Source organism: Crinia signifera, chromosome 12 (genome assembly GCF_055691185.1).
Source record: "Crinia signifera chromosome 12, ASM5569118v1, whole genome shotgun sequence".
Classification (NCBI taxonomy): Eukaryota; Metazoa; Chordata; class Amphibia; order Anura; family Myobatrachidae; genus Crinia; species Crinia signifera.
Genome location: NC_139228.1, coordinates 91018931 through 91041816, shown reverse-complemented (window position 1 = coordinate 91041816; position 22886 = coordinate 91018931). Strand labels below are relative to the sequence as shown.

At 47.8% G+C, this 22886-nt stretch overlaps 1 protein-coding gene across 1 annotated transcript; it reads right to left on the bottom strand.

Moving 5' to 3' along the window:
* Positions 1-2515: 2515 nt before the first annotated feature.
* On the bottom strand, positions 2516-19111 carry LOC146049593 (uncharacterized). The gene is made up of 9 exons (XM_083166113.1): positions 18877-19111; positions 13695-13775; positions 13242-13301; positions 12960-13040; positions 12447-12545; positions 6645-6815; positions 5622-5672; positions 3125-3171; positions 2516-2536 (listed from the first exon to the last, which is right to left on the bottom strand). Exons 1-9 carry the CDS (start codon positions 19109-19111, stop codon positions 2516-2518), a joined length of 846 nt encoding a protein of 281 aa, XP_083022239.1.
* Positions 19112-22886: the final 3775 nt, after the last annotated feature.

Sequence of the window (22886 nt, the reverse complement as noted above, 5' to 3'; positions counted from 1 at the left end):
GGTGCTCATGGTGCGGCCGGGGGACCTTGTGTAAAAAGTGTCCCCCGGCTGTGGCATGACACCGCGGGCTGTTGGAGCCCGGTGCTGGTTTCAAAATACGGGGGACCCCCAGATTTTTTGTCCCTCGTATTTTTGGAACCAGGACCGGTCCAAGAGTCCCGGGCTGGTTTCAGAAATATGGGGGATCCCTACGCTTTTTGTCCCCCGTATTTTTGGAACCAGGTCCGGCTCAATGAGCCCGGGGCTGGTTATGTACAGGAGGGGGGACCTCACGCCAATTTTTTTTTTACTTTTACACATACAGTACTGTACTGTACTGTATTTTAACAAAGAACCATACACAGATCACAATGATCTGTGCATGGTTCTGACAAAATCGCCATGTTTCTGACCAAACCGCCAGTCAGGATCAGGTCAATTTTTTTTTTGGAACTTTAGACCATTTTTTTGGGCGATTTCCAAATTTGCATCTCATTAAAAATGCGAATTGTATCTTTTTCAATGGGGAAAACATCTGGATGCGAATTCCGGAGTTAAAAATAATCGCACTTTTAGAAAAGTGCGATTTACAGTATGCCGCAAATCGCCACCCATTAAAAAATGGATTTGGGAAAACAATGAAAAAACGGCCGTTTTTTCGATAAAAATTGCCAAAAACCCACCATCGATCTCTAATACTGTAAATGTCACCCATGATCTTACTGTACATTACTGTATCTCTCTCCCTCTCTCCCCTCCTCTTCCCCTGCCAACATGTGTCTCTCCCCCCCCCCCCTGAAATCCTTGTGACCATTCAGTACTAACGCTATTCTTTTTTTCTTCTCTCCCCATACTGTACCACTCTACCATGAGCAAAATCAAGCGTGTTTGGGACAGAGAAAAAGAGAGACCCACTGCCTTGGGAAAAGCTTTCTTGTCACCTACTGTAAAATACTGTAATTTACTTACTGTAAAATACTGTGTTAGGACTGATTGAATTATTATACTGTACGTTACTGTAAGTCCCCAGACAAACTGCAAACCATCTGTACAGGGTCTTGCCTGACGTCATTGAATGAAATGTAATGTACAGTACTGTACTGTACATGCATACTGTAAATAACATTTCTCCTGCACTGTATTGTACTGTACACTATGTTTTAAGAAAAATGAAGTACTGTACAATATTTTTGGTCAATGCTGTGTTTTGTCAATAAAGTACAGGTAGTCCTTGCAGGTGCTGAGGTAGCAGGCAGCGGCGGAGAGTTGAGTGCAGTGGTGGTTGTCAGGGTAGTGGCACTGCAGAGGTAGTAGGCGGCTTTGCGGCTGTGAGGGGAGTTGTAGCTTGGACATCTCGGCTGGAGAGGGTAGCAGGCATCGTGCGCACTCTGCAGAAGTGTGTCAGTGAGTAATTAGTACACCTGTGTGTCTGTGTTGTGACCTGGGAAGTGTGTCAGTGAGTAATGAGTACACCTGTGTGTCTGACCGGTGACCTTGCTGCTGTATGCAGGCTGGGGGGGTGGGGGTGTGTGCAGGCCGGGGGGGTCTGTGCGGGTTGCTGGTGCTGTGTGCAGGCCGGGGTGCTGCTGCTGTGTGCAGGCCGTGCGGTTGCTGCACTGCGAGTGCGGTGGTTTCGTGATTACTTAATAAAGTGGCAGTAGTGGGTTAGTGCATGTTGCTGACGCTGGCTGGTGGGTGTGGACGGAGCTCAAAGATACGCGGCCGGCAGGGGGTGGGTGGATACAGTGGTGTGGAGCAATAGAGATCCTGGGGAGGGCAGGAGGTGATGATGCTGGGCAGAGGGCGGGCGCATAGACACACGGCCAGCTGGGTGGGGGTGGGTGAAGATGCAGTGTGAACTGGAGTCGGTCAATGGAGATCCTGGGGGAGGGAGGATGGTGATGACGTTGGAAGGGGGGGGGGGGGTATTTGCGGGTAGTCCGAATATCCGGTTAGTTGGGGATAGCCAAACTGCTGGGCGGGTGGTGTGGAGCACATTGATATGCTGGGGGGTGTGTTGGCCGCGGGTGGAGATGCCAGTGGGGTGATAATGGCAGGGGGTGCGGGTTCATACTGTACAGTATTTGGCTTTTGTGTGTGTATAATGCTGGGGGGGAGGTAAAGTATACAGTATACTGTAGAGCTGGGATAGCCAACTCTAGTCCTCGAGAGCTACAGTACCAACGGTGCATGTTTTGCAGGTCTCCTCACAGAATCACAAGTGAGCTAATTACTGTAGCTCCATCTGTGTATTTTTTTAAATGTGTGTGAGTAATGAGTGCAGCTGTGCAGCAGCTACAGTAGGTTGCCTGGAAAATGCCAGTGCCGGGGAGATGGCAAGTGACACGTGCGCTGGGTTCGACCGGCTGGCGGGCCAGGGATTGCCCTGGTGGCTCCAGTTCCATGGGCGGGGTGATCAACCCAAAAAAAAAAGTACTCTACTACTAAGATGGATAATACTGTAACACAAAATTTTTAATTTATAAATTATTTCTAATAAAATCAAACAGCTGATTAGCAGTCCCAATCAGGCTAATTATTTCAGTTCGTAAAGCATCTGTGAAAATAAAAAACAATGAACAGTTTTAGAACATTATTTTCTATTCTGAAATGTACTGTAAGTGCACACAGTTACAGTTCTACAGTATACAGTACTAATAACTGTACTGAATGTGGCCAACGAGACCTGCTTGATACAGTATCACAACTACAGTATCCATCCATTAACTGTACATGTGTCCAACCAGTTGTGACGTCACTCACTGGAGTACACTACTGCCCGGTTAAGGAGGGCACACAAAAGGTGCATGTACCAGCCGCCCCCCCCCCCCACCACCATTACAGTCCAGTATTGTACTGTATACAGTACAGTATAAGCTCCTGCATTCAGCAAGGCACAAAAAGGCCAAGAGGAATCATGACTGGCAGATGGCCTGACGTCATGATGTTGCACAGCAGAGGCTTAGCCCCAGGGGCAGGGATTTGCTGAAAGTCACGGTTTAAACTTAGCCACTGGGAAATGGGTTGACTACAAGGCACCGTGTGGGGAATAAGGTTGAGAAACAGTGGTGATAGCCTTAATTAAAAAAAGGTTTAAAAATACTGGAAGTTACAGTATTAAGTACAAAACTGTACTGTACTGTACAGTACCTTGATCTTCTTCTTCCTCCTCGAATGAGGGTGCAGGAGTTGCTGTAAAAAAATAAGCACTGTCAGTTTACTACAGTATAATACTGTAATTATCAACCTCTACCCAATGTGAAAAACAAAATACTGTACTGAACAGTACTGTACAGTACAGATACTGTAATGTAATCCAATCCCTCCAATCCGTGTTCCGCCCTTTACATTACACTGAAACTGTCCTGACCAAATTCACTAACGATCTACTATCGGCTAAATCCAAAGGCCTCTTCTCTATCCTTATCCAGCTTGATCTGTCGGCTGCCTTTGACACTGTTGACCACCCTCTCCTGCTTAACACCCTCTGCTCCTTTGGCATCACTGGTACGGTCTTCTCCTGGTTCACCTCATACTGTACTGTACAGTACCTCTCTGATCACCCCTTCTCCATCTCCACTCCGAGCTGCTCCTCCTCTCCTACTACACCGCAGCCAGTCTTTTTCCCCAAGGGTCAATCCATGGCCCTCTCCTCCTCTCCCTCTAAACCACCGGTACTTGTGAGTTATCCGGGCTCCCGATTTTTTGATTGTATGCCTTAAGTTAAGGCATACAATCCGATGCGATGCGATACGATATCGCATCGCATCGCATCCGACCATCGGATGCGATGACCCGATTTTTCCATAGGAATCAATGTTAAAATGATTCCTATGGAAAAAGGGGTCCTTTTCATACCCCTACTATCCAAGTGGGCATGGAGTTGGATATAAACCTGTGGCGAGCGTAGCGAGCCACCGAGCCCGAAGCGTGGCGAGCGAAGCGAGCCCCGCGAGGGGACGGTATTCCGTGTCCCCTCGCGGGGCTCGCTACGCTCGCCACGCTTCGGGCTCGGTGGCTCGCTACGCTCGCCACAGGTTTATATCCAACTCCATGCCCACTTGGATAGTAGGGGTATGAAAAGGACCCCTTTTTCCCATTGAATTCCATGTTAAAATGGACTCAGTCCATTTTAACATTGATTCCTATGGAAAAATCGGGTCATCGCATCGCATCGCATCCGATGGTCGCATGCGATGCGATGCGATGTCCCGATCCGACCCGATTTTAAAATCGGACGCCCGGATAACTCACAAGTACCAAACCACCTCTCTGGGCACTCTCATCAGCTCCTATGGTTTCCATTACCACCTTTATGCTGATGATACCCTAATCTACAGTACTGTACAGTACATCTCTACTACAGTATCCCATCACTCCTGCCCAAGGTCTCCGAATGCCTCACGGCCATGTCAGCCTGGATGACCCAACGCTTACTGAAACTAAACATGGCTAAAACTAAACTTCTAATCTTCCATCCCCCGAACATACCCTTTTCTCCCACTATCTCCATCAGAATTGGTGAAACTGAGATCACCTCCACCAACCAAACGCGCGGCCTCGGTGTCATCATTGACTCCTCCTTCTCTTTCACCCCCCACATTCATGCTCTCTCCCAGTCATGCCGCTTTCACCTACGCAACATCTCATGCATCAGACCATTACTCTCCACTGACGCGACCAAAATACTCATTCACTCTCTTGTCATCTCCCGCCTTGACTACTGCAACATCCTTCTCTCTGGGCTACCTCGAAACCGCCTTGCACCACTCCAATCCATTATTAACGCTGCTGCTAGGCTCATCTTCCTCTCCCGCCACTCTACCTCCGCCTCCCACCTCTGTCTATCTGTTTACTGGCTCCCCATTCCTTTCAGAGTTCTCTTTAAACTCCTCACCACCACCTACTGTACAAGGCTCTCTCCTCCTCCACCGCTCCTTACCTCTCTTCACTGATCTCTATCCACACTCCCTCCCATCCTCTTCGCTCCATTGCAGACCGCCGACTGACCTCTCACCTACTGTAATTACCTCCTCCCACCTCCGTGTCCAAGACTTCTCCCGCGCTGCCCCCTTGCACTGGAACAACCTCCCGCCACCCATCAGGCTTTCAGATTCCCTTACCTCCTTTAAGCGCTCCCTCAAAACCCAATTTTTCGACTAGCCTATCCCTCCTCCTAACCTACTGTACAGTATTTTGATCCTCCTATCCTGCCTCCATTCCCATCTGTTCCTACAGTACTTACTGTATAGTACAGTATCCTATTGTTTTTCGTTCGTCCTCCTACTGTATACTGTAAGTCTGTTAACTCTTATGAGTAGGGCCCTCCTTCCTCACATACTCACCTTTCCTCTTTACCTCTCCTGTGCTCCTGTCCTGTTCTTCCCTTCATCTACTGTACTTCATCTTCAGTCTCCTCGACAATTTCGACACCTACAGTACTTCTGAACTGATGCTGATTTTTTTTCTACCAGCTACAGTATACCCCTATTTACAGTATGCTGTATTTTTCAACACACCCTGTACAGTACGTTACCATGTACTGTAATTTGTTTTTTTCTTTGCTACAGTATGTTACGCGCTGCGGACACATTGTGGCACCTTATACTGTAAATAAACGTACTGCTACTACTACTACTTACATGGTTGTGGAGGAGTTTGGTCATACTGCCAAGGTAGCCAAGGGGAATGCACTGTGGAAAAAGATATTTTTGTTCATTTTCTGAAACAATAGTAATACAGTACAGCATATTGTACATACAGTACTGTACTGTACAAATAATGTACTGTACTGTACTGTACAGTACTGAACAATAGCGTCTCATACTGCAGCACATACAGTACTGTACACTAGTGTACTGTACAGTACTGTATGAACACCAATAAAGTCATAAGAATTGTCATAGTGGAGCACAACTTTCTGTGTACGGTAATGTACAGATGGAGCAGCTCCCATTTCAGCTGCTCCTGGAGACAGAATCTCAGGACAGCTATCCATACTGTACTGTAGGCCAGTATTCAATGCAGCAGAAGTACAGTAGTTGCAGCAGGGAGTGTTGATGAATGAAGGCATTACACAAGTCAGGGGGCATTGTGCATTAGGTGATAGGGGGGAGGGGGGGTAGAATGCATAATTACTGTAGGCACTAAAGGGGGGCATTCTTCATACAGTATGGGTCATTCTGTACAGTATACAGAATGGTACTATTGAGGGAATTTTGTACTGCATACTGTACAGTAGGTACAGTATACTGTATGGCTTTACAGGTGCACTCCACAACTCCCTCAATGTTCAACACCATTACTCCCACCTTCCCTCCCTGCTCCACACTACTACTCCTACTGTACCCTCCCTGCCTGCTCCGACACTATTACTCCCACCGTCCCACCTTTTTTTGCACAATTACTACTGTACCTCCCTCTCTACTCCACACTACAGTATTACTCCCACCATCCACCACACTATTATTCAGACCCTCCCTCCCTGCTCTGCATTATTACTCCCACACTACTGTACCTCCCTACTGGAAACTACAGTATTACTCCCCCCATGATCCACACCATTACTAACTGCTGTATGCTTGATAGGGAAGGGGCCCCAGATAGATCAATGTACAGGATGGCGCCCCAAGATTTATGGTGCCGTCCCTGAGTACGGTACTTACATCCTGGTGGAGTTCTGGTCGAGGCTGGAGGAAGAGCTTCTGCCACTGCCACCTCACTCTCTGTAGGGCTAGTGGGGTGTTCCTGTGGCTCTGGGGATGATGTGCTCCACGTGTCGCCCTCTACACTTTCTTCATCCTCCTGGTCTTGGCCATCTTCCTTATATTGCAGGTCTGTAAAACAAATGACACCACAATTTGAGCTTGGTGATACAGTACACTGTACAATAGGGAACAATCTTGTCTGTAGCATAGAGGATATACTGTACAGTACAGTACAGTATTGTACTGTATGGATGCAAAGAGACACAGAGGGACTACTGTAGTTTAGAGTTGAGCGTAATCAGACATGTGTGTTTCTGCGCATGCGTAAGAGGGGATGGAATGGAGTTGGGGTCTACAGTATTAGTAGCATTTGCATTCATACTGTAATACTGTATACAGAGAAAACATCAGAATCGGCCCCATGGAGAGAAATACTGTAGACGCACACAATCTTTAAAAAATAGGGAAAAACAATTCAGACAGTTGTCCCCCTACTGTATTTACAAACTAACAAATACTTTTTTTTCATACAGTATATTTGCACATACAGTACTGTACAGTATATTTATCCAGCTTTGAGAAACTACAGTAGATCTTCATCAACATTGAAGAAAGCTTTCAGATTTTCACAATTAGCAAATGAAGTTGGAATTGTCCTTAGAAACTATGGGGGAAATTTACCAATATGAAAAACCTAGTTTTTCGTATTGGTATTTTCCCTACGACTGCATACGACTGTTTAAGTCGTATGCAAAGTCGTGTTCCGGAGGATCAGTTACAAAGCAGTCATATACGACTGCTTTGTAACCCTCCGATGGTGTAATGATTCGTATTAGCGGCCGTATATACGGCTGCTAATACGAATTATTTCTAGCAGTCTGCACGGATCAGTCAGATCCGTGCAGGCTGCATGGTGTAAAAAAAAATAGAAAAAATAAATAAATAAAAAAAAAACCGGCGTGGGGTCCCCCCCACAGCCGAAACCAGCACCAGGCTAAAGGAGCCGGGGCCGGTAATTAAAAATCAGGGAACCCGACAAATAGGGGTTCCCCGATTTTTAACAACCAGCCCCAGGCTCCAGGTCCGGGGCTGGTTCCCAAAATACGGGGGACAAAATGAGTAGGGGTCCCCCGTATTTTAAGAACCAGCCCCAGGCACAACCAGCCGGCAGGGTAATGTCACAGCCGGGGGACACTTATAATATAAGGTCCCGCGGCCAAAACATTCTCCCTACCGACCAGTCAGCCTGGCCAGGGGCCCTGGGGGAGTGGGGACCCCCCCAATGAAGGGGTCCCCCCCCTCCAGGACTTACCTGACCAGGCTGAAGCCTGGTGCTGTCCTCGATGCCCCTGGGCGGTGGGCATCGAGCTGATAAATGGTGTAAAAAAAAGATGAACCTATTGTTTTTTACTGTGGCACTACAAGTGCCAGCAAGCCTCCCCAGCAAGCTGGGACTTGGAGAACCACAAGTCCCAGCCTGCTGGGCATTAAAGGGCCCGCTGGCACTTGTAGTTCTACAGTTAAAAAAATAGTGCACAAAACACACTGACACACTTTTAAAATAAAACTTTATTACACACAAAGCCCACACATACTAATACTTACCTATCTTCTTCCCATAGGTCGCCCTGGTCCTGTGTCGGCGTCTTCTGGTCCTGTGTCGTCTTCTTCCTCCATGTCGACCGTCGCTGTCGCCGTCCGGATCCGACGAAATCCATTTGGGAAGCTGTGGAAGGAAACCATACTCACCTGTCCCAGCGCGACGTAGTCCAGGTAAGGGTCTTTGCAAAAAAACAAAACGAACACCCCGAAACCAGACCGGACTGACGGAGACGCACGGTGTGTACATCGTGCGGCTCCGCCTCCCGAATGCCGCTATTGGCCGCCTTGCGGCCTAGCGGCCAATCAGGAGCCGCTAGGCCGCAAGGCGGCCAATAGCGGCATTCGGGAGGCGGAGCCGCACGATGTAAACAAACACACGTGCGTCTCCGTCAGTCCGGTCTGGTTTCGGGGTGTTCGTTTTGTTTTTTTGCAAAGACCCTTACCTGGACTACGTCGCGCTGGGACAGGTGAGTATGGTTTCCTTCCACAGCTTCCCAAATGGATTTCGTCGGATCCGGACGGCGACAGCGACGGTCGACATGGAGGAAGAAGACGACACAGGACCAGAAGACGCCGACACAGGACCAGGGCGACCTATGGGAAGAAGATAGGTAAGTATTAGTATGTGTGGGCTTTGTGTGTAATAAAGTTTTATTTTAAAAGTGTATCAGTGTGTTTTGTGCACTATTTTTTTAACTGTAGAACTACAAGTGCCAGCGGGCCCTTTAATGCCCAGCAGGCTGGGACTTGTGGTTCTCCAAGTCCCAGCTTGCTGGGGAGGCTTGCTGGCACTTGTAGTGCCACAGTAAAAAACAATAGGTTCATCTTTTTTTTACACCATTTATCAGCTCGATGCCCACCGCCCAGGGGCATCGAGGACAGCACCAGGCTTCAGCCTGGTCAGGTAAGTCCTGGAGGGGGGGACCCCTTCATTGGGGGGGTCCCCACTCCCCCAGGGCCCCTGGCCAGGCTGACTGGTCGGTAGGGAGAATGTTTTGGCCGCGGGACCTTATATTATAAGTGTCCCCCGGCTGTGACATTACCCTGCCGGCTGGTTGTGCCTGGGGCTGGTTCTTAAAATACGGGGGACCCCTACTCATTTTGTCCCCCGTATTTTGGGAACCAGCCCCGGACCTGGAGCCTGGGGCTGGTTGTTAAAAATCGGGGAACCCCTATTTGTCGGGTTCCCTGATTTTTAATTACCGGCCCCGGCTCCTTCAGCCTGGTGCTGGTTATGGCTGTGGGGGGGACCCCACGCCGTTTTTTTTTAAATTTATTTATTTTTCTATTTTTTTACACTGAAGCCTGCACGGATCTGACTGATCCGTGCAGGCTAAAATGCAAATAGAACAGGAAAATGGTGTTCTATTTTCCTGTCGTATTTGCGTGGGTGTTTCACACCACTAAGCAGCCGTATTGTCAGTACGGCTGCTTAGTAAATCAGAAACCACCATTCTTTTGAATGGTGATTTCTGTCGTATTCTATCGATGGTGTAGACATTCGTATTTGTAACTACAAATACGAATGTTCCATCTTTAGGACTACGAATTGTTGTATTTTTGGGATTGTAAATCCCGAAAATACAAATTCGTAAAAAAAAGGTGTATTTCTCCCTACGAATACACCTTTTTTCTACGAATCCATTTTGGTAAATGTCCCCCTATATGACTGCATGGACAGACATTGAACTTATGCTGCCAATACACTTACTGTATGCTATCAGATGCGATGGGACATTGCATCTGATCGCATCAAGTGGGGCCCAGTGCAGCAACCGATGTCGCATGCCATCCTGCGATGGACATTGGGTGCTGGAAGAGGTGTGGTGTAGGCGGCGGGACTTATCATCAGCAGCATTTGACTTTGAAACACTGTACAGCCCTCTGATTGCCTGAGAGAGCTCTCCCTCAGTGGCCTCAGCCAATCAGAGGGCCGTCCAGTGTTTCAAAGTCATCTGCTGCCGCTGTCGAGTCCCTCAGCCTGAAAGCTCCACAACTCTGGTTCCTGCTACACAGCCGCCATGCCTCCCCTGCTGCTACTGAGTCCCTCTGGTCCCCAGCATTAAGGAACCGGCTCCCCGCCTTAGGTTGACAGTTAATAATCAACATGTTTTGTTTTTGTTGACAGAATGTCGACATGGGCACAGTATCAGTGCATTGTGTCCTCTCACAGGACTGTACCCTAACACTGTAGCGTTTTTAGCAATGTAATTCTAACTTTTTATTTTCATATATTTGCACATATATTTATCCAGCTTTGAGAAACTAGATCTTCATCAACATTGAAGAAATATTTCAGTTTCTCACAAACATCAGATAAACTACTTTGTCCTCCGTTGTGGGCCAGAGCTTTATGAGATAGAAATGTTATTGTGTTACTTGGAGTGGGGGAGGCCTTTGACAGATACAAGATTCAAATGTAAATGTACTTTTTAGACAATGGTCAAGGTGTACTGTATAGTGAGCCTTAATCCAATTATCTGTCTGCCTACAGAAACAAGGGTGAACTTGCAATGCAGGCCATACTGTATTAAAAACAATCATACATTTAGATACTGTATACTAATAAATCAGTAAATTTCTATTCCTATAACAGTTAAATTCATTGTCACAATATAAAATAAGCAGCTATGCTCAGCCCTGTGCTTCAGATGAATAATATACAGTAATGCCCCTTTCAGACCGCACTTTAAAAACGGTATATTGCCGTTTTTTTACCGTTTTAAAACGGTAATGTGTGCGGTCTGAAAAGTGCAGGACCACTTAACCGGTTAGAAAAAAACGTTTTTTCTAACCGGTTAAAATGCAGGGTCCTACCCGTTTCAGAACCGGTATTTTAGGCTCAAAATCGGTTCTGAAACGGTATTTAGGACCCAGCCAATGAGCTGGGTCCTAAATTCAGCACAGGGAATACTTAATGAGCGCTCATTAAGTATTCACAGCACTGGAGCCCCCCCCCGCGCGCGTGTCGACACCCCCCCGCGCGCGTGTCGACGCCCCCCGTGCGTGTCGACCCCCCCCGCGTGTCGGCGCCCCCCCCCGTGTCGACTTACCCCGTGCCGGTATCTCCGTTGTGGTTCCCGGCACTGCAGCTCAGTATGCTCGGAAAGCACTTATGAAAAAAGTGTCTTTCAGAAAGTTTTTTTAAACTGGGTTTCCTATGGGGCAGCCATTTTCTGGAAGACACTTTTTTCATAAGTGCTTTCCGAGCATACTGAGCTGCAGTGCCGGGATCCACAACGGAGGTACCGGCACGGGGTAAGTCGACACGGGGGGGCGCCGACACGCGGGGGGGTCGACACGCGCGGGGGGCGTCTACATGCGCGGGGGGGGCGTCGACATGCGGGGGGCGTCGACACGCGCGAGGGGGGGGGAGCTGCACGGAGGGGAGGGCTGAAGGCTGCACTGGCTTTGACCCTGTATTTGGAAAGTTTCCAAAAACGGGTCTGCCAGTGTCAAAAAATCGGCACTTAAACGGTAATATACCGTTTAAGTGCTGCGGTGTGAAAGGGGTTTTATCTGGCAGACCCGTTTTTGGAAACGTTTCCAAATACAGGGTCAAAGCCAGAGATGCGGTCTGAAAGCAGCATAAGTTCCTGTTTAAAAAATTCAGAAATGATGTCCAGAAATGACATCAGACATAAATAGACATAAATATAAATATCTGTATATCCATAGTAGATATTAATGCGTTTGGGATAACTTCATTTTGTAGACAAAAAGGGTGTATGATTGTGATTGGGATTTTGGCTTCATGATTCTATATTTGTATACTGTACATACTGTATTGGCACATGTAGTGTATGCATCTACTGTACGCAGCTTTGAAAAGCCGAATCTTCATCAACTTTGAAGAAAACTTTCAGATTTTCACAGACAGCAAAGATTTTGAGCTTCCTTAGAAAGTATGAGATTACATACTGTAGGCTTCCCATAATCCTTTACAATATGAAGATGTCATTGTCACAGTAATATAAGAGACCTATCACACTTTTGGATTAATTGCAATAATGGTCAGTACAAACCGTTGTTCGAATGAACATCAAGGTAACAAGCTTACAGTACAGTATACAGTATTTGCAATACTGTATGTATGCTGGGGTACACGGGCAGTCTTTAAGAGCTAATACAGTAAATAAAAACATGTACTGTACTTACTAGGGGGTGGGCTGATCCGGCCTCTCCAACGACTTGTTGAGGAGGTGGGGGCTATATCGGCCTGCATGGGCAGGGTGCCCTCGTCTTCAAGTGGAGGCACTGTGGGAAAATGTCAAAAATGAGAAAAAGTGCTGTTTACTGTTAATAAACTTACCGTACTCTTATTACTGTAAATGGGGCGGGGGTGGCTTTACGTGGACTGGATTTTATAAAGTGCTGCGCCCGCCATACTGTACTTTAGAAAATCCACTCGGTTGTTTCAAGTGGTTGCATTTGCCAGTGCAGTACCGGATGTACACTAGTACTGCCAGTGGCAATTGCCTCCTTTTGTGCATCAGAGGCATTGGCGCAACGCTCCACCCCCACCCCCCTGACATGGACACTACGCAGGGCTGCGCTAGGCTGTCATTGGCCGACGCTGCCTGCGTCGGCCAATGGCACGCCAAAAAAAGACACAATTAGGAAAGAAAGAAAAAAAAAACACGAACTCAATAAAGAAATGACAGGACTTACTCTCAGACGGAGCGGCTGAGGCGGTGGGGGCTGTAACGGCCCGCAAGGGCAGGGTGCCCTGGTCTTCCTCTAGGCTTGGCACTGTGGGGAAATGATAAAATGTGCTGTTAAAATACTGTAAAGTTATTATTCTTACTCTAAATGGGGAGGAGGGGGTGTTAAAAAAAAAAAAGCCGTGGACTGTTTTCAATAAAGTGCTGTGCCCACCACACTTGATAAAATAGACTCCACGTCAACGTGGATACTGGGGGTACTGTATGAACAGGTCGGGAGGACACTTACTGGCTGCCAAAGTTTGAGGGGACCTTCTGGGGAGTACCCTTTCCATCCTCCTCTGAAGTCCTGTGTAAAAATAATTACAGTACATTACAGTATACTGTACTGTAGTGTCCTTTGAAACATTAGTTCACACACACTACTGTGATCACTGAGGTTATGGTAGAGTATACAGTATTGCAGTACTGTATACTGTAGATAAATAATGCCTAGGTCAAAACGTCGTGCATCAGACGTACCGCACGCCTCCACTCCCACCCCCTTTGTGCACGAGACGCAGAGCTACAGTACCTGACGGGGACATTACGGTAATTGTGCAGGGCTCCCGCGGGGACACTACGCTGACTGTGCTAGGCTGCCGTTGGCCGATGCTGACAGCGTCGCCCAACGGCACGGCAAAAAACTACACAAGTTCAAACACACAAACACAAAACACAATAAAGAAATGACAGGACTTACTGCTTAGCATCGTGGCGATGCTTGAGGGGGGGCCTGTAGCATGCCCGCAGGGCAGGGTGCCCTGTTCTTCAATCGGAGTCACTGTGGGAAAATGTCAAAAATGAGAACAAGTGCTGTTTATTGTTAATAAACTTACCGTACTCTTATTACTGTAAATGGGGCTGAGGTGGCTTTACAAAAAGGCGTGGACTGAATTTTATAAAGTGCTGCGCCCGCCATACTGTACTTTAGAAAATCCACTCTGCTCCACAGTGGATAGGACACATACCGCTGCGCATTCCCTGCTTACGGCTGCCCTGGATAGTGGTTGTTTCAAAAGGAGGCATTTGCCAGTGCAGTACCGGATGTACACTAGTACTGCCAGTGGCAATTGCCTCCTTTTGTGCATCAGAGGCATTGGCGCAACGCTCCACCCCCACCCCCCTGACATGGACACAACACTGACTACGCAGGGCTGCGCTAGGCTGCCATTGGCCCACGCTACCAGCGTGGGCCAATGGCACGCTAAGAAAAGACACAATTACTGTACAGTAGGAGAGAAAGAAAAAAAAAACACAAACTCAATAAAGAAATGACAGCACTTACTCTCAGACGGAGCGGCTGAGGTGGTGGGGGGGCCTGTAGCATGCCCGCAGGGCAGGGTGCCCTGTTCTTCAATCGGAGTCACTGTGGGAAAATGTCAAAAATGAGAACAAGTGCTGTTTACTGTTAATAAACTTACCGTACTCTTATTACTGTAAATGGGGCTGGGGTGGCTTTACAAAAAGGCGTGGACTGAATTTTATAAAGTGCTGCGCCCGCCATACTGTACTTTAGAAAATCCACTCTGCTCCATAGTGGATAGGACACATACCGCTGCGCATTCCCTGCTTACGGCTGCCCTGGATAGTGGTTGTTTCAAAAGGAGGCATTTGCCAGTGCAGTACCGGATGTACACTAGTACTGCCAGTGGCAATTGCCTCCTTTTGTGCATCAGAGGCATTGGCGCAACGCTCCACCCCCACCCCCCTGACATGGACACAACACTGACTACGCAGGGCTGCGCTAGGCTGCCATTGGCCCACGCTACCAGCGTGGGCCAATGGCACGCTAAGAAAAGACACAATTACTGTACAGTAGGAGAGAAAGAAAAAAAAAACACAAACTCAATAAAGAAATGACAGCACTTACTCTCAGACGGAGCGGCTGAGGTGGTGGGGGGGCCTGTAGCATGCCCGCAGGGCAGGGTGCCCTGTTCTTCAATCGGAGTCACTGTGGGAAAATGTCAAAAATGAGAACAAGTGCTGTTTACTGTTAATAAACTTACCGTACTCTTATTACTGTAAATGGGGCTGGGGTGGCTTTACAAAAAGGCGTGGACTGAATTTTATAAAGTGCTGCGCCCGCCATACTGTACTTTAGAAAATCCACTCTGCTCCACAGTGGATAGGACACATACCGCTGCGCATTCCCTGCTTACGGCTGTCCTGGATAGTGGTTGTTTCAAAAGGAGGCATTTGCCAGTGCAGTACCGGATGTACACTAGTACTGCCAGTGGCAATTGCCTCCTTTTGTGCATCAGAGGCATTGGCGCAACGCTCCACCCCCACCCCCCTGACATGGACACAACACTGACTACGCAGGGCTGCGCTAGGCTGCCATTGGCCCACGCTACCAGCGTGGGCCAATGGCACGCTAAGAAAAGACACAATTACTCTACAGTAGGAGAGAAAGAAAAAAAAAACACAAACTCAATAAAGAAATGACAGGACTTACTCTCAGACGGAGCGGCTGAGGTGGTGGGGGGGCCTGTAGCATGCCCGCAGGGCAGGGTGCCCTGTTCTTCAATCGGAGTCACTGTGGGAAAATGTCAAAAATGAGAACAAGTGCTGTTTACTGTTAATAAACTTACCGTACTCTTATTACTGTAAATGGGGCTGGGGTGGCTTTACAAAAAGGCGTGGACTGAATTTTATAAAGTGCTGCGCCCGCCATACTGTACTTTAGAAAATCCACTCTGCTCCACAGTGGATAGGACACATACCGCTGCGCATTCCCTGCTTACGGCTGCCCTGGATAGTGGTTGTTTCAAAAGGAGGCATTTGCCAGTGCAGTACCGGATGTACACTAGTACTGCCAGTGGCAATTGCCTCCTTTTGTGCATCAGAGGCATTGGCGCAACGCTCCACCCCCACCCCCCTGACATGGACACAACGCTGACTACGCAGGGCTGCACTAGGCTGCCATTGGCCCACGCTACCAGCGTGGGCCAATGGCACGCTAAGAAAAGACACAATTACTGTACAGTAGGAGAGAAAGAGAAAAAAAAACACAAACTCAATAAAGAAATGACAGGACTTACTCTCAGATGGAGCGGCTGAGGCGGAGGGGGCTGGAAGGTTGCCCTGGTCTTCAAGCTGAGGTACTATGGGAAAATGTTTTTTATTTATCATTTACAGTATTTGTACATACAGTACAGTACTGTACAGTATACAGTATTTATCCAGCTTTGAGAAACATTGAAGAAATACATTACATTGAAGAAATACAGTATTTCAGTTTCTCACAAATACAGTACAGTATCCTATAAACGACAATACATTAGTGGGGGTTGGTGGTGGACAGCTTTACCAGATAGAAATGCTAATGAGTTAGTGTACTTGGAGTGGGGAGGCTAATACTGTAGTGTTATTTTTCCTTTCACAGATACAAGATTCAAATGTAAATGTCCTTTTTAGACAATGCAGTCCAGGTGTATAGTGACCCTTAATCAAATTACTGTATCTGTCTGCACTTAACACTACAGAAAGGAGGGTGAACTGGCATCTCTAGTATGCAGCTTTAAAAAAGGGGAATCCAGTCATCACATTTGAAGAAAACTTTCAGATTTTCACAAATACAGTATACTGTACTGTAGTAGCAAACAAAGATGGGTCATAGGAAAGACAGACATTAGGTCTACAAGCATTAGGTCGACCACTGAAGGTTGACATGCATGAAGGTCGACATGACTGAAGGTCAACATGGGTTAGGGAGACATGGTCATTAGGAAAACTAAATTATTAGGTCGACATGGGTATGGTCAACATTCAAAAAGTTCACCATCGAGTTTTTCACTATTGTTGTCTGAATGTCGACACAGTCAACATGGACACTAGAAAAGTGCATTGCGTCCCCTCAGCCTCGGCCAACGGCACGCCAAGAAAAGACACAAGTTGGAAAGGAAGAAAAAATACACAAACTCAATAAACAAATGACAGGACTTACTCTCAGATGGAGCGGCGCCGCTTGTTGAGGCGGTGGGGGATGTATCGGCCTGCATTTCCCTCCTCCTCCTCCTCTGAAGTCCTGTGTAAAAATAACATTTACAGTATACTGTAGTGTCCTTTCAAACATTAGTGCATTGGGTCAACACCACTAGGTCGACAGAAAGCAAGGTCGACATGGGTTTAGGTCGACTTTGGTCAAGGTCGACATTTCATTTGGTCAACACACCTATTACAGCATTCCCGCTAGACAATGGGCCTTATTCTGATCGGTGCGGATTTCTCCGCATGCGGTCGTCCCGCCGATGGTTATCGTCTGCACATGTGCAGAGGTCACTCTGCGCATGTGCAGGCGATTTCGCCGCACGTATTCTTTACACGCCGCACAGGGGGCGTAGAGGGGCGTGAGGGGCTACTTAGCCTCATTACCCTATGCATACGCCCCGCGTTTCATGTGCGTTCCCATGCAAACGCGGGGCGTATGCATGGTAATGAAGCCGTGACGCGTGTGTAGGGGGCGGGCATCTGACATCGCCGGATGTCAGCTGCCCGCCCCCATACATGATTTCACACGGACAAGTGTCCGTGTGGTCTTGGGTGGCGGGACCTGGTGGAGCGTGCGGCCCTGCATTCGATGTTCGGCGACCATCGAATGCAGGGGCTGCTCCCAAGACGGAGGAGGCGTATCCCCGTCCACTTTCATGCGGATCGCCACATATCCGCGTACGGACGGAGGTGGCGATCCGTATGGAAGGCGGGGATTCGCCTGCACGGTCGTGGCCGCATATTCTGATCGGGCCGCACCGATCAGAATAAGGCCCAATGTTTGTACCGTCATGTGATCAGGGACGTCATCACAGCTACTGTACATACTGTACTGTATACAGTAAGTCTGGCCACGCGTGAGAGCGCTACGCCGCTACGACGGTGGCACGGGGAGCTGGAGGGCTTGCACCAATACTAACCCTAATACAATGAGCCGTGGGACGTGCAATCGCAGCTTGGCTCCGACATCTCCGCATCGCCATCTCCTGACGCTGCGACATACTGTACTGTACAGTACTTGCGACAGTGTGCTACATGCGCCAAATACTGTATACTGTACAGCCAAATACAGTATACTGTACAGTACCTGTATACTGTAGTATTTTTTAAAAAATATACTGTATATACTGTACTGTGTGCTGCATTACCTAATACAGTACATTATTTGCTGATATGTCCTTAAAAATTGTGTTTCGGGGTAATTATTATCTGAAAATATTGGGGAAGATGTAGAACCGGCCCTATGAGGGTGACCAAACTGCTGATGCGGCCCCGGATTAATTTGAGTTTGACACCCCTGCCCTAGTGGATGATAGGGCGTGAAATACAGTTTCGCCTGTCAGCACATGGCGGATTCCAAAAACACTGGAATATACCATGTTGACCTTTTGAATGTTGACATACTGTAATGCTTGTGTCAATCTAATCACATGTCCACCTTGGCCCATGTCGACCTTCCTGCCAGTCGACCTAGTGGGGTCGACCTAATGACTGTAGACCTACAGTAAGTTCATTCTGACCGATGTCCCGATTACCTTTTTTCATAGTAAACCACCCCCACTATCAACGCCGACCCGAAGCGTGGCGAGCGCAGCGAGCCCACGAGGGGCGGCGTTACGTGTCCAACGACCTTTTCATAACCCCACTATCGCCGTGGAGTTCAGAACAGAAAGTGTGGCGAGCGCAGCGAGCCACCGAGCCCAGCAAGCACCGCGAGGGGACACGGATATGTACCTGTACAGATAAACGCTTACCCACGCGGGCTTCACAGGTGTCCGCGTCCCCTTGCGTTTGTGTCTATCCAATTATCCATACCCGCTATAATAACAGTAAATACTGTACTACAGTACTAATGTACTTTAATTTTGTTAATGTCATGTACTGTACAGTACCTCTGCTCAGCTTGGCCCTCAATTTGGCCAGTTTATCTGGCTGTCTCCGAAGCAGGTCACTCCACCTCTTCTGCAGCGAGAGGATACTCCTATCCCTGTGCAGGACTTCCTCTATCTCCTCCTTTGCGCTCCTGTATGCGCTGTGCTTCTCGGCATTACTGGCCAAGGATTTGTCCACATGCCGCAGCAAAATCAGGAGCTCCGCATCACAGAAGTTCCTGTTTCTGTGCGCCATGTTGTCTACAGTATACTGTAATGGTGGCCGCCTTCCACGCATCACGTCGACACAGGTCACATGTCAAACACAGCAAGTCCCATCATTCCAGTTTTTGTCCCTACATTAGTGTACTATTTACGGAAGCCCTCCACTAAAAACGGAAAAATTCGCAGAACAAATTTGCGCCGTATAAACCTGACCACCTTACAGCCTTCACTGATTACGGAAACCCTCCACTAAAAACGGAAAAATTCGCAGAACAAATTTGCGCCGTATAAACCTGACCGCCATACAGCCTTTACTGCTTACGGAAACCCTCCACTAATTCCGGTTATTTTTGCAGGACAAAATACAAAATAAAGTACAGTATGCTGTAGTACAGTATCGTATATTGAGTACTAAATCCGGTATACTGTACTACAGTACTAATCGCAGGAATAATACTGTAGCAGCTTCAACGCACAGTTTATTAAATTAAATTAATTAATACAGTATGAGGCCTCCCATATACTGTACTGTACGGTATGAAGACACAATTTTATTAAAGTTAAGAAACTCATTCACTGTATACAGTAGTACTGTATGTCTCCTGGATTGATTACTTTAGCCTACTGACTACCATGTGTACTGCGTTTTGTGTCATGCGCTGGGGAGTGTTCACTTCCAAAATGGATTCTGCTCGGAGGCTGCGTTACAGCTACAGTGAGCTGATCATTTTAGTTAGCTGCCGGGACAAGCCTCTGAGCAGTAACCGGGAGAAGCGCAATGCTTATAAGGATGCGCGCAGGATAATAATGCGCAAGTACTGCCGGCTGCGCAGGATTAGGTCGCTTCAAAGAAAATGGAGCGACCTAGTCACAAGGCAGCCTTTGAAGCTGGAGGCCCTGCGCCGTTCCGTCGCCAGTAAGTACTGTACACTACTCCTGTTACACCCAACGTTAGCAGAACTGGCCAGGAGCTGCATGGCTTATTGAGTCAAGATATACTGTACTGTATGAGGAAACATCTGTATCCAAGCAGAGGCAGAGGTCACAGTGTTAGTGGCTGTGCGAGTGCTGTCTGTGGGTGGGTTGGTTGTGCAATAGTGTTCGGCATACAGTATGTGTAAGGGGCATTACTGTATGTGTGTCATGTATAAATGCATTAATACAGTAATGTGCGACATATGTGTAACAGGCATTATGTGTGTCATGTGTATACGGGCATTAATAATGTGCAACATACAGTACTGTATGTGTAATGGGCATTGTGTGTGTCAATATGTGTATGAAGGGCATTAATAAAGGTTGGCATAATGTGTAAGGGGCATTATGGTTATAAGGCCATTAATAACATGTGTCATGTGTAAGGGGCATTACTGTGTGGTATTAACAGGGGTGCCGAGAGAAAGGGGTAGGGGGTACAAATTACCCAGGCCAAAGTCTGATGGATGATGTCCCTGATCACATGACGGTACAAACATTGTCTGGCGGGAATGCTGTAATACTGTAGGTGAAGGCTGCGTGGGCCACATGTCGAGGTCTTGCGGGCCAGATTTGGCCCATGGGCCTTGTGTTTGACACCCGTGCACTAGAGCGTGGTGGGATAATAAAATACAGTACTTGTACTTTACTGTACTAATGTTTGAAAGGACACTACAGTATACTGTAAATGTTATTTTTTACACAGGACGTCAGAGGAGGAGGAGGGAAAGGGCACTTTTGTCATCAAGTGGAAGCGTGGCAAGCGGTATGTGTCCTATCCACTTTGGTGGGGAGTGGATTTTATAACGTACAGTATGGCATCCGCAGCACTTTATAAAATCCAGTCCACGCCTTTTTGTAAACCCACCCCTTCCCCATTTACAGTAATAAGAGTAGAGTAACTTTATGAAAACAGCACATTTTCTAATTTTTCTAATTTTCCCACAGTGCCTCCGCTTGAAAGTTTGCAGGCCGCTACAGCCGCCCCACCCGGCTCAACAGGCGCAGCCGCTGCCCAGTTTGAGAGTAAGTCCTGCCATTTCTTAATTGTGTTTACAGTACAGGTACTGTACAGTACTGTATGTGTGTGTTTTTCTTCTTTAGAACTTGTGTCTTTTCTAGCCGTGCCGTTGGCCGAGGCTGAGGGGACGCAATGCACTTTTCTAGTGTCCATGTTGACTGTGTCGACATTCAGGCAACAATAGTGAAAAACTCGATGGTGAACTTTTTGAATGTTGACCATACCCATGTCGACCTAATAATTTAGTTTTCCTAATGACCATGTCTCCCTAACCCATGTTGACCTTCAGTCATGTCGACCTTCATGCATGTCAACCTTCAGTGGTCGAACTAATGCTTGTAGACCTAATGTCTGTCTTTCCTATGACCCATCTTTGTTTGCTACTGCAGTACAGTATACAGGTTGAGTATCCGGTATCCGGACATCCCTTATCCGAATGATTCCAAAAACCGTGGTTTTTGGAATCATTTGAATTTTTTTTATTTTTTAACCCCTAACCCTCTTTTCATACTTACCAAGTCCCCGGGCGTCCACAGCAGGCCTCCGGCATCTTCTCCAGGGTCTCCAGCGGATTGTGTCTTTTCTTGGCGTGCCATTGGCCGACGCTGGTAGCGTCGGCCAATGGCAGCCTAGCGCAGCCCTGCGTAGTCAGCGTTGTGTCCATGTCAGGGGGGGTGGGGGTGGAGCGTTGCGCCAATGCCTCTGATGCACAAAAGGAGGCAATTGCCACTGGCAGTACTAGTGTACATCCGGTACTGCACTGGCAAATGCAACCACTTGAAACAACCGAGTGGATTTTCTAAAGTACAGTATGGCGGGCGCAGCACTTTATAAAATCCAGTCCACGCCTTTTTGTAAAGCCACCCCCGCCCCATTTACAGTAATAAGAGTACGGTAAGTTTATTAACAGTAAACAGCACTTGTTCTCATTTTTGACATTTTCCCACAGTGACTCCGATTGAAGAACAGGGCACCCTGCCCTGCGGGCATGCTACAGGCCCCCCCAGCGCCTCAGCCGCTCCGTCTGAGAGTAAGTCCTGTCATTTCTTTATTGAGTTTGTGTTTTTTTTCTCTTTCTCTCCTACTGTACAGTAATTGTGTCTTTTCTTAGCGTGCCATTGGCCCACGCTGGTAGCGTGGGCCAATGGCAGCCTAGCGCAGCCCTGCGTAGTCAGCGTTGTGTCCATGTCAGGGGGGTGGGGGTGGAGCGTTGCGCCAATGCCTCTGATGCACAAAAGGAGGCAATTGCCACTGGCAGTACTAGTGTACATCCGGTACTGCACTGGCAAATGCCTCCTTTTGAAACAACCACTATCCAGGGCAGCCGTAAGCAGGGAATGCGCAGCGGTATGTGTCCTATCCACTTTGGAGCAGAGTGGATTTTCTAAAGTACAGTATGGCGGGCGCAGCACTTTATAAAATCCAGTCCACGCCTTTTTGTAAACCCAGTAATGAGTACAGTAACTTTATTTAAACAGCACACTTTCTCATTTTTCTCATCTTCACACAGTGCCTCCACTTGAAGACCAGGGCACCCTGCCCTTGCGGGCCGTTACAGCCCCCAGCGCCTCAGCCGCTCCGTCTGAGAGTAAGTCCTGTCATTTCTTTATTGAGTTTGTGTTTTTTTTCTCTTTCTCTCCTACTGTACAGTAATTGTGTCTTTTCTTAGCGTGCCATTGGCCCACGCTGGTAGCGTGGGCCAATGGCAGCCTAGCGCAGCCCTGCGTAGTCAGCGTTGTGTCCATGTCAGGGGGGTGGGGGTGGAGCGTTGCGCCAATGCCTCTGATGCACAAAAGGAGGCAATTGCCAC